Raw genomic sequence first — 12,511 nt, 5'->3', positions numbered from 1 at the left:
CACCAAGCATACATGTGGTACACATACATACAGGCAAAAGTCATACACACGGATTTAAATAAATAATAGATAAAATTCATTTGTGACAATAGATTGACAATTATCCAATAAACCTCTGGCTATCTCAGTTTCTAGATTTTTGCCATTTACTTTCCAAATGGAATGAAAAGGAAAAATCACCCACAGAGCTCTAAGGAGATGTGACTGTAGGAGGAATTAGATAAAATGCCAAACATAGTACTTTTTCTTCTTTCTCTTTCGTGTGTGTGTGTGTGTGTGTGTGTGTGTGAGAGAGAGAGAGAGAGAGAGAGAGAGAGAGAGAGAGAGAGAGAGAGAGAGAGAGGTCTCCTGGGTACAGTTATATATCACCACACTGGTTTTTATAGGACGCTTGGGGATGGAACTCAGGGCTTGTGTATGCTAGGCAAGTGATCTACAAACTGAGCCATACCCTTTTCTTAGAATAGCAGCTTAGTGCTTTTTTTTGTATAAGACCTGATGAGTGTTTAAAACTGTTTTAAACAGTTCAAATGCAAACAATTTATTAGGTGTTATTTGGTACCTTTCTGTATTTATTGATGCCTATTTTAAGTGATATTGTAAACAGTTCTTACCAGTTAGCCCTGAGGAGTCAGTAAAAACAGCTTTTAAGAAACAAAACTGTGGTACTTCTACCACAAACAGCAAAGTTTACAAACACCATGCTTCCTAAAAAGAGTAAGAACAAAATCCTGATCCAGAGCTGGCTGGATGTTAGCTGTGTTCAGAAGAGGCTATTGATCAATAAACAACGATGGGCTTTGCTCCTGAGACTGAATGCATGGCCGCTAGTGGAAGCTGCAGTGACTGGTACACTTCCACGTATCAGGGTGAAGAAAGCACATGGCGACTGAAAAATGAGTGACCTGCTGAGTCAGACAGGACTGCTACTGTTGACTGCACATGAGTACACAAGAACAAGCCCTGCTACCATCCCTTGCCAGGGATCACAGGAGCACCTAGAAAAATCTATGCTAATGTTCTTAGTCATTCCTTCATGGTTATATGACTCTTAATGTATAACAGTATGAATCATCACAAAGTAAGTTATTAAAATTGTGTCAAAATAAAAGTACTAAATTGGGCAGAGGCAGGCGGATCTCTGTGAGTTCGAGACCAGCCTGGTCTACAGAGCTAGTTCTAGGACAGGCTCCAAAGCCACAGAGAAACCCTGTCTCGAAAAACCAAGAAAAAAAAAAAGTACTAAATTGGAATTTAAAGTAAGAAGTGGCCTCTCTATGACTTTCCTACACTGTTTCATAGATGAGCATAAATGTCTCTATTAAAGAATTTTAGAAACCTTGCCTAAGTTTTTTATTCAACTTGAAAATGAATACTTGACAGTATGTACATATTTCTGTACTATATTTCATTCAAGATACTATATTAAACTGTATATTTTTTGTATACATTATAAATTTATATAGTTAAGTTATAAACATTTTGTTATTTTATTCATTCAGCTTAATATATGCAGCAGTATATTCTAAACCTTGTCTATTCTGTTGACCTCATTAATGTAGAAGAAATTTCCACTTTGCTTTTGACAAACAAGGATTTTTAATTTGCTCAGAGATTAAAATTTAATTGCTGGTTTTGTTGAGGGGAAGAATTGTGATAGCAAAAAAAAAAAAAATACAATATTTTAAGCACCAGAAAGATACATGGTTGGGTTTTGAGTTGTTATCGTGTTGCCCATAAGGTTTTAAAGAAAATTGTTTGTGCAGGTATTATGGCTGGGTATAGGACAGACAGCATTGCTCTCTTCAGCTATACTATTAATTTTTGGAATCTAAAAGAGTACTTTTAATTGTTGTTTTTACTTACTTCTCATAGATAAAGGAAGCAGCAGACGTCATTCAGAAGCTGCATCTGATTGCCCAAGAGTTACCTTTTGACAGGCAAGTTTATACCCCAAGAGCTTACTTGTCAATATGGCTTATGGAATAAAATTGCATTTTTTTGCTCATTAAGGCAGCAAGAATTTATTGAGCACCTCATTTGTACAAGATACTGTGTAATATAATAATATACTTGAAGGGACTCGTTTTTTTTTTTTTGAAAAACAAAATTAATGGAGATCTTTTAAATTGACAAAGTACGATTTTGAATTTACTTATTTGGAAATTTGAGAACCAAAATTAACTTGGCTATTTAACTCTTTTTGTATTACTAGACCAGGGTTAAATTGGGGGGGGGGGTGTCTGTTACCTTTGAAAAACCAGTGAAAGATACATAGTTTCTTCAGAAAATTAAGATGTATACAGATTGTTGTATATAGTTATGTGGAATTTTATACCACCCATAAAACCTATCCTAGAGAATTTAAGTTAATACCTTTGTATTGTAAGGTCCTGGACCATCACTAACTAGATTCTTCCCTAAAATAACCTGTCCACTGAGAAAGAAATGCTCTTTCTGCTCTGTCATAAAAAACAGTTCCTTCATGTGACAACTTTCTGTATAATACAGAGCATGCTTTTCATCTGTTGATACTTGAAGATCTTCAGGTACAGATAGAATGTGGATATTTATTTTGTTGTACTTAAAGCCTCCACCATTATTTTCCTAGCATACTGTTAACCATTCCCCATATATTTACTTTACTCTCAACTCTGTACCATCATAAAGGATGAATAGTAGTAGTTGTTTTATTAGTCACCCAAGAGTTGGAACACTACTTAGATGGATAAAATGTCTAAATCAATTAGGTGGATGTTCGCTGGCTTCTCTTCTGTGTCCTACCTTCCAGTTTGGTTTTTCTGCACCAGACTGTTACCATTTGTGCCTACAGTTATCTCTTCTATTCCTTGTGGGTGGGGATGGGGGCAGAGGTGAGGGTTCAGAATGTTGGGGAGTGAACCCAGGTTCTCATACATTTGACATGCCTCTAAGCCAAGCCTTGGAGTTGAGTATTTATCCTAATCAGATCCAGTGTGTTCACATAGACCAATATAGCCATTCTGTTGTTTACTGCGACTTTGCTATAAGATTTTTATATAGCCCTTTAAATGTGTTTCCTTCCTTGTCTGCTTTTAGCATCTTTTTTCTTCAAATGACCATTTGTATAGGATCTCTCAAAATCAGTTTCCCTTGATGATTAATATTTGAAAAGTTCTTGGTGTATTTTATCATTTTTATTTTGTAAAAGTTGATTATTCTCCTATACTCATTTACGAATTCTTTTATGGTCCCTTTCATTTTCCTAGTTTTAGAATAATTCATTTGAGGTTTTTATCATTTGTTTTTGCTATATCATCTTATATGATCATTAAAAAAAACTTAAAACTTTATGTTGCTATTATTCTTCACAATGGCCATTGAACTAGAAAGGACAGTAACCTGACTTTGAGATTGGCTGGGTTGTTATTGCCTCAGGTGGAACTCTTTCTTTAACAAGTGAATTGATTATTTACATGTAAATTTTCTAAATGAGAATAGCAATTTTATTTGAATTACCCAATTTTTTTGTTTGTTTGTTTTTTTTTTTTTGTTGTTTGTTTTTTCGAGACTGGGTTTCTCTGTGGCTTTGGAGCCTGTCCTGGAACTAGCTCTGTAGACCAGGCTGGTCTCGAACTCACAGAGATCCGCCTGCTTCTGCTATTGTCACCTGGCTTGTTTTCTTTCAGTATTTTCTTCCACAGAGTTGTCTCATTTCTTTTCTACGGTGATTTTTTTTTTTATGGTAGTTTTCTATTTAAGAACAGTTAGGAAGGTAATACAAAGGGTGCCACAAATAACTGCAGCACTTCCCCCTTTGTATTGTTTTTTATTGCCGTATTTCTCACAGCTCATGAACCTCATCATTGGCTTTCTGTTTCTCAGGTTTTCAGAAGTAAAATCCAAAATTGCAAGTAAGTGCAATCTATTTACTTAGCACATTCTTAAAAAAGGAAAAACTCACATTAAAAAAAAAGCAACAGGTGAGAAAGTGGGAATGATACCATTGATCCATCCGATCCTAGAGTTTGAGGCCTCTTCCCTCAGAATAACAATGACCAATTTCCGGGCTATCTACTAGTACCTTGTTTGCATATTGATGTATCTTTCTATATTTTTAAATAATTGGAAACATGTAACTTTAGACTTACTATATTTAGCCTAACTATACATTTTTTGTTGAAGGAGCTGCGGGGCTGCATTCCGCTACCCAGCTCCCACCACCAGCTAGCTTTACCCGAAATAATTACATGGAAACTGTATTCTTTTCAACACTGCTTGGCCCATTAACTCTAGCCCTTACAGGCTAATTCTCATATCCAGATCAACCCATCTCTAATAATCTGTGTAGCATCAGTCTTACCAGGAAAGATTCTAGCCTAGGTCCATCCTGAGTCGGAGTTCATTGCATCTGCCCGGGAGAAGGGAGCATGGCCTCTGAGCTCACTTCCTCTTCCTCCCAGCATTCTGTTCTGTTTACTTCTCCCACCTATGTTTTAACCTATGAGGGCCAGCCAAGCAGTTTCTTTATTACTTAACCAATGACCTTACTCCATCAATTTTTAGAGATTGTGTTTGTTTAATGTAAGGATTTTTCTTTTGAATTGGGAAGACATAAACATTTCAATTTCTGTTTAGCTATTTTGTTCCTTATATGGTTATAGTTTTATTTGAGTGGGGGGTATTTTGTTTTGTTTTGTTGAGACAGGGTTTCATTATATATCCCTGGCTATCCTGGAATTCACTATATAGACCAGGTTGGCCTTGAACTCACAAAGATCTGCCTCTGCCTCCTGAATGCTGGTGGGATTAAAGGTGTGTACCACTACACCTGGTTTAAGTCAGTCTTTGGGTTATTTTTTAAGCCAAACCCATGCTTCTAAAAAAACCCTGTGTTTTTAGTACACTTTACCGGTGTTCACTGTTAAGTAAGCCATTTCTCAGAAAGCCAACTACCTGGTTTTTTCTTATCTTACAATAAGGACATGTATAGATATTTGGATTCCCTAGGAATATTTTTGATCACTTTAAATTAGTTCATGGTTCAAATAATAGGTAAGAATATGGCATTAAATCAAGGGCCACATACTATCTTAGGATAAAATTTGATATTTGACTATTATTCTCTGTAGAAGTATCTGAGCATTAGTAAAGGCTTTGTAGTCCTTATATTTTCCCTAACATTAAAGAATAAGGTTTTTTTCTGTATTTTCCCATCAAAATTGGTATCTGAAAGGGTTTTTTTTCTCTTTCTCATTTTTTTTCATGTAAATATCTCGTCATCTTTTGGTTTAAGTAATATTTATAAATGGCTGTTATACCTCGAAGAGCTCATCTGTTTTACCAGTGTGTAAAGCTTTTGTGTCCTGAAATACAGATTTTTGTATATCAGGATGTTGTATGAACTAGATTCACTGTTTATAATCTCATGTTTTTGTAATTCTCCCAAGAAGACAGACCCATAACCACTATAAATTTTGTAATATTTCTAGACTTAGATGGCTGTATGTAAGTTGTATACTAGATTGTCATGATTCAGTTGGATGATTTCCTGGCTTTAGGTAAATACCATGATTTGGAATGCCAGCTGATTCAGGAGTTTACTAATGCCCAAAGAAGAGGAGAGATCTCCAGGATGAGGGAAGTAGCCGCAGTTTTACTTCATTTCAAGGTAATGTTGAGATTTTTAACTCATGATCTGTCTCCAAGTTCCTGAAGATCTTATATCCCTTGATTTCCCCTAATTATTATGTAACTATATGACAGAATAACTTTGTTTGATGTTTGTTAAATGTTACTTAATATTTTTTAAGGATTTTCTGGTAATATTAATGCTATATCAAGCAATGTGCCTGGCTTTAATCCCGGGAGGCAGAGGCAGGCTGATCTCTGAGTTCGAGGCCAGCCTGGACTACAAGAGCTAGTTCCAGGACAGGAACCAAAAGCTACGGAGAAACCCTGTCTCGAAAAGCCAAAAAAAAAAAAGTTGGTGAAAGAAAATCATGTCATTAGCCTTCGTGCTTCAAGTATATCATTTTCAATCAAAAATGTTTATAAATAAGTAAAAAATAAAAAAAACCCTGAATATAAATATCTAGTGGAAGATATGAACCAAAGAGTAGATGCACTGTGACTAGAAATAGGGACCTGGAAGATCTTGGGTGCTGAAGACATACATGTGGATTATGGAGCTGTCTTCCTGGAGCCTGAGCTGGAGAGAAAATCCTCATTGAAAAATTCTATTAGCTTAATCATAGAAGATAGGACAAGATACCCATGTTAAATTACTGGATGGTTCACTACCATTATTTCATTTTACATTTGATGACTGCTGATCATTCACTGGGGTACAAAATGTAGTTTTATTACATATAACACTTCTGCTGAGACTGCTATTATAATTAGAACCAGACAATAACATTGTTTCTCTTTATAGGGCTATTCCCATTGTATTGATGTTTATATAAGGCAGTGCCAGGAGGTAATTTTACAGTATATTTTTGAATTCTATTTTATGCTAATTTTTATTTTGAAGCTATATTTATAAATAATGTATTAACAATGTAAATTACCTCTGTCATTTAGGGTGCTTACTTGAGAAATGACATATTTGAAGATGCAGCAATACTCTGTCAGAGAGTGAACAAGCAAGTTGGAGATATCTTTAGTAATCCAGAAGCAGTACTGGCTAAACTTATTCAGAATGTGTTTGAAGTCAAACTACAGGTAACTTTAAACAGTAATAAATTAAATAGTTCTTAAGGCAATGTGTTGGTTTTTTTTTTTCAAGATTTTTAAAAATTTATTTTCATTATTTTTAATTATGTGTATGCGTGTGAATGTGTGTGTTTATGCATATGAGTTCAGGTACCCACAGAAACCAGAGGTGTTAGATTCCCCCGGAACTGGAGTTAAAGGTGATTGTGAGCCATTGGATGTGGGTGCTGTGAATTGAAGTCAGTGCTTTTAGAAGATTTTTTTAATTCAATTTTTAAGTTAGCATATCAAGAAATGGGTTTCATTATAGCAACTTGATGTGTTCTCCTTTGTTCTTGTGCTGCTCCCCTGCCCTGTGCCCTCCTCCTCCAAGCGGTCCCTCTGTTTCTCATAGAAACCCCTCTGCTTTTACCCTCTACGTTTTCACCTCCCTTAAGCTCTCTTCCTTCTGGCTTACCTCTTTCTAATTTTATGACTTACCCACAGCATTCTCATATCATTTTAAATCTAGGCTTCATAGATAAGAAAGAATGTGATATTTGTAAGTTTGGTTTATTTAACATAATGATCTTGAGAAGTTATATAATTTAGTATTTCCTCATTCTTAAGAATGTTACTTTCCCTTTTAGAGTTTTGTGAGAGATCAGCTAGATGAATGTAGGAAATCGGATGCTGAGCAGTATCTCAAAAGTCTCTATGATCTGTATACCAGGTATGTGCAGACAGAGCCTCACTATCTCTAGCTAGCCTGGAACTTCCTGTGTAGACCAGGCTGACCTCAAATTTACTGAGGTCTGTCTGCCTCTTCCTTGTGAATACTAGACTATCACAACATGTGTGACTATGCCTTGCTGAGGTATATTGTTAATTATTAAACAATAGCCATACATTTTATATTTTCTTTCTCTTTTAATAGAAAATAGGAAAGTATTCAGGTATTTGTCAGATAGCACTGTCCCTTTTTGCAGTAAGTGCCTGCTTATATAGATTGGAGGTACACAAGAGCAGAATTCTTACTGTTGTAACAAAAGACCTTGTTTTAACTGACTTGAGAATTTCATTTGTGATTTATGAGCTAGTTTTTGTGATATTTTTGTTGTTGGTTTACTTTAAGAATTAGTACAGTTACCGGGCAGTGGTGGCGCACACTTTTAATCCCAGCATTTGGGAGGCAGAAGCAGTCAGATCTCTGTGAGTTCGAGGCCAGCCTGGTCTACAAGAGCTAGTCCCCAGGACAGGCTCCAAAGCTACAGAGAAACCCAGTCTTGAAAAACAGGAACAAACAAACAAACAAAGGAATTAGTACAGTTACATTCATCCCCAGTCCCTTTGTTTTGGGAGAAGGTTCATCCTAATAAGAGTAGCAACACTTTCTTTAATGGTGTGAAATAAAAACTTAAAGGTCAGTCCACATAAACAAAGACAGAAATGATGACCAGACAGTAAATTCTTCAAATCATGTGAGTACTTATGGTGGAAGGCGTTAGAACATACCTTAGCTTCTCTCCATTTTTGCCATTTCTATGCTAGTCATTGCTTCACAGTCTTTTTCCCTAGGTCATCTCCAGCATTTTATATCAGTTTTCAAAACTATATTATTATTTGTTATATTCTATTCTGTTTCGTGTATAGCTTTATAAGCTGCTTTCTATATCTTAAGTAGTCTCCCAATATTTCAGAAATGATCGTTTGACATAAACCATTAAAGTTCCATTATGATATATAGGATCTATATTGTTGTTACAGTACCTAAAAGATATATTAATCTTTTTCTTTTTTTTTTTCCATGAAAAGAACCACCAGTCTCTCCAGCAAATTGATGGAGTTTAACTTAGGTACTGATAAACAGACTTTCTTGTCTAAGCTTATCAAATCCATTTTCATTTTCTATTTGGAGAACTATATTGAAGTGGAGATTGGATATTTGAAAAGCAGAAGTGCTATGATCCTACAGCGCTATTATGATTCAAAAAACCACCAAAAGAGATCCATTGGCACAGGAGGGTAGGTTTCTAAAAATTAAATATAGTTAAAATTGAAATTGTTAAGAACATTAAGTTTGGGTAAAGTTAGTAACTATTAGCTGTTATTAAGATTTTCTGTGTACAGCTCTTCATACTGTATGTACTATTGACCAAATCCTACACACTGAAATGGTCTAAATAGCATTCTTAAAATGTAAATCAAGCCAGGTGGTGGCAGCCCTTGCCTTTAATCCCAGCACTAGGGAGGCCAAGGTGGGAGGGTCTCTGTGAGTTCAAGGCCAGCCTGGTCTACAAGAGCTAGTTCCAGGAAAGCCAGGGCTACACAGAGAAACTCTGTCTCGAAAAACAACAACAACAACAACAAAAAAAAAAAACAAAGCAAAACAAAAAGTAAATCAAACACTTCTCAATCAAAATAATAAAAGATAATATTAATAATATAAAGAATTCTGTAGTTTAAGTTCCTTTCCAGAGTTAATTGTTTTGGGTTATTAACTATGAATTACATCATTCAATATTGAAGCTGTGAATGAAAGAGCAAATACTTTATTTACATTTTAGGCAGCCCTGATTTTTTGGTCATTTGTACATAAAACTATTAGATTTATACTGTAAAGTCTGAGAATTTGCATATGAGAAGAGAATTTGCTGTAAAGTTGATGACAGTCATTCCCAGATGAGATCTAGCAGATCCAACAATCTAATCTAATACATTTTAAAAAGATATTCTTGAGTTATTTTCATGCTAAATCAAAATCATTTTATTTCAAAAAGTAAAAACCTAAAGAATAAACATTAGACTTCAAAAAATAAGTTCACGGTAGCTTGAGCTATATGTTCTAGTAGCAAAAGTAATTTAACTTAGAGATATGTACATAATAACAGGTGACCCTTAATCACTAAGTAAAGCTGTTACACTTAATAGGTCTAGTTTAATATAGTGAAGATATGAGCAATATATTTAAATGGTTGTTTTTTAAAAGAAGTACTAAAATTTTAAAGCTTTCTTTTTATACAAGACTACTTTTAGTTGTTTGTTATTTAGAATAGCTTCTTGAAGGTGAAGAATGATTCAGGTAGGATTTCTGACATCCTCATCTGGCTTTTTGTGAGTAAACAGGAGCATGCACCCAGATATACTTGTGAACATGCACACCAATGTTCAGTACCTCAGATTTATCCTGTCTTAATAAAAGTTATTAAAAACCAACTTTTATAATTAAAATGTTAATCTCTTGGTTATTGACTCATTTGGGGTTTTGTTTTTTTCTTTTTGCCGATATGCATTAAGGTTGAGCATATTTGCAGTTAAAATCTAAATATAGTAAACTTCTCTTTTCATTTGTCTTTATGATGTACTAGTATTCAAGATTTGAAAGAAAGGATTAGACAACGTACCAACTTACCACTGGGGCCAAGTATTGATACGCATGGGGAAACTTTCCTATCTCAAGAAGTGGTAGTTAATCTTTTACAAGAAACCAAACAAGCCTTTGAGAGATGTCATAGGGTAAGAATAATAAATTAATTTTTTAAGCTATAGTTGTATATTTCAAGTTTTGTCTCATTTATAGAAAGATAAAAATGTACTTCTTGATTAGGACCAAGTAGTTTTTTAATTGACACAGTTTATACAAATTGCATGTACCATATAGATACCATATGAAGTTTTGATAAAAGTGTGCATTGAGTAATATTCAAATCAGAATGAGCATATATATTCTCATATTCATCATTTTTTTGTGGTAAAAACAATTCAAAATTTATTCTAACATTAAAAATGTAGAGTAAGTATATTGTTAATCTGTTGTCATCCTGCTGGTGCAGTAGAATGTTGACCAGCCTTTTTCATCACTCTCTACTTCTTTCCACACTTTCCTCGGCTGCAAGTGACCATATTCCACTCAACTGTGAAATTCCCTTTAGTTTTGGCCTATGGGTGAAGTTGTCCAGTATTTGTTGTTCCATGCTTGGCTTACCTCACTTAACAGAATGTCTTCCAGTTCCTTCTCCATTTTGCAAACAACAGTATTTCATGGCTTTGATGGCTGAAAAGTATCCCTTTGTGTGTATATATACCAATTTTTTTTTATCTGTCATTTAGTGGACAGTTAAATTGATTATGTTTCTTGGCTGTTGCAAATATTGTTCTAGTAAACGTTGAGGAAGAGACCTGGTTAGTCATCCTCATCAATTTAGACCATGAAACTCTATGGACAAGTTCAACAGAACTGCCATATACGGGCTGCCCATGAATGCTTCAAAAAATTATTGCCAGGACATAAATTTCAATTCAAAAACATTGGAATGCAGATCCCTCTTCAACAAGCAAATTTCCTTTCCTTTGTTTCTGTACCCAGGAGGGGACTACTGGGTCTAATGCATTTGAATCTCTGTAACATTTTTTATTATGGCTGTTCGCATTCCCACCGACAGTAGAAAGGGTTCTCTTTTTCCATATCCTCTCCAGCTTGTGTTCCTTTTTGTCTTTTTGCCTTTGTAACTGAAGTAAAATGATAACTTGCTGTAATTTTCTTTGCTATTTCTCTGGTGACTAATGATAGTGATCATGTTTTTATTGTGTTGAGTTCCTTATATGCTCTCCATATGAATTTACAATTACTAGATTGTATAATTGCAAATATTTTCTTTTTGTTCTGTAAGTTTTCTTTCATTCTTGGCTGTTTCCTTTGCTGGGTGGAAACTTTAGTTGAATATACTTTGTTTTCACTTTTGTTTCCTTTGCTTGCTGAAGTATTTCCACTTTTAGCACAATTAATAAAAACCCAGAGACAGATATTGGGGTTCAACCTGAAGATTAGAGAAGCAAAGCAGCCAAACCACTAGAGAACTCTTACCTCTATGAAATCTTCAGACTGAAAGAGAGCGAGTTCCTTGTCTCATCCTGCCTTATAATGGTCTCTAGTGCTGGGTTTAAAGGCCTCTATGGCTTGTTAGTGTGGCTTCTGGTATTAGAGGTATGTGCCTCCACTGCCTAGCCTGTATGACTGACTAGTGTGACTGTTTTGTGTTCTGATCTTCAGGCAAGCTTTATTTATTAAAGTACAAATGAATTTTCCTATATCCACTATGTTTTCCTGTAGTTTCATAATTTGAGGGGTTCCACTAAAGCTTTAATTTATTTTGAGTGAACTTGTGTCTGCTATTAGAGATAGACAGTTGTACGTATCTACATATTGTCCCATATCAGCTGAACAGATTGTTTTCTCTAATTTGTGTTAAGATTTTTGTCAGATCAAAAAGAAACTTCTGTGTCCATGCTGAGGGAACACTAGCCTGTGCAAATAAATGTAACTGTTTAGGAAGTAGTTTGATAGTATGTCCAGTTAGCCAGACAGAAACAACAGATTCATCACTAAGGTCCATGGTTTTCTAGGCCATGGGTCTTTCTTTGACCCACTTCACAGAACCAGGCATGAACTCACTCTTGTGGAACATGCATTAAATCCTGTAGTTTTGTTTTTTGGGTTTTTTTTAATTAATTGATTTATGTATTTATTTGGTCTTTTTGTGTTTGCTCTTTGGCTTTTTTTGGGAGCCCACTCAGCTCCCAAATAAATACACACATGGAAGCATATTCTTACTTATGCTTGACCTTAACGTTGCTTATTTCTAGCCAACTTTTCTTAACTTTAATTATCCCATCCATCTTTTGCCTCTGGGCTTTATCTTTCTCTTTCTGTACACCTTTCTTTACTTCTCCTTCCGTGTCTTGCTGTGTATCTGGATGGCTGGCCCCTGATGTCCTCCTCTCTCTCTTTTTTATGTTCCTCAATCTTTCCAGATTTCTCCTCATACTTATTCTGCCT

At 35.1% G+C, this 12,511-nt stretch overlaps 1 protein-coding gene across 2 annotated transcripts in view; it reads left to right on the top strand.

The window, feature by feature from the left end:
- The window catches only part of Exoc5 (exocyst complex component 5), a 59,161-nt gene that overhangs the window by 28,907 nt on the left and 17,743 nt on the right, over positions 1–12,511 (top strand). For both annotated transcript variants that reach the window (XM_050162396.1, XM_050162397.1), the window contains 8 exons: positions 1,876–1,940; positions 3,865–3,893; positions 5,541–5,650; positions 6,416–6,460; positions 6,565–6,705; positions 7,326–7,408; positions 8,491–8,700; positions 10,044–10,191. In XM_050162396.1, the coding sequence (XP_050018353.1) occupies positions 1,876–1,940; positions 3,865–3,893; positions 5,541–5,650; positions 6,416–6,460; positions 6,565–6,705; positions 7,326–7,408; positions 8,491–8,700; positions 10,044–10,191 (831 nt within the window). The remainder of the gene's footprint in view (positions 1–1,875; positions 1,941–3,864; positions 3,894–5,540; positions 5,651–6,415; positions 6,461–6,564; positions 6,706–7,325; positions 7,409–8,490; positions 8,701–10,043; positions 10,192–12,511) is intronic.

The sequence above is a fragment of the Alexandromys fortis genome, unplaced genomic scaffold (assembly GCF_014885135.2).
Source record: "Alexandromys fortis isolate MF-2015 unplaced genomic scaffold, M_Fortis_MF-2015_v1.1 scaffold_130, whole genome shotgun sequence".
In the NCBI taxonomy this organism is placed as follows: domain Eukaryota; kingdom Metazoa; phylum Chordata; class Mammalia; order Rodentia; family Cricetidae; genus Alexandromys; species Alexandromys fortis.
This window is presented reverse-complemented; position numbering and strand designations above follow the sequence as displayed.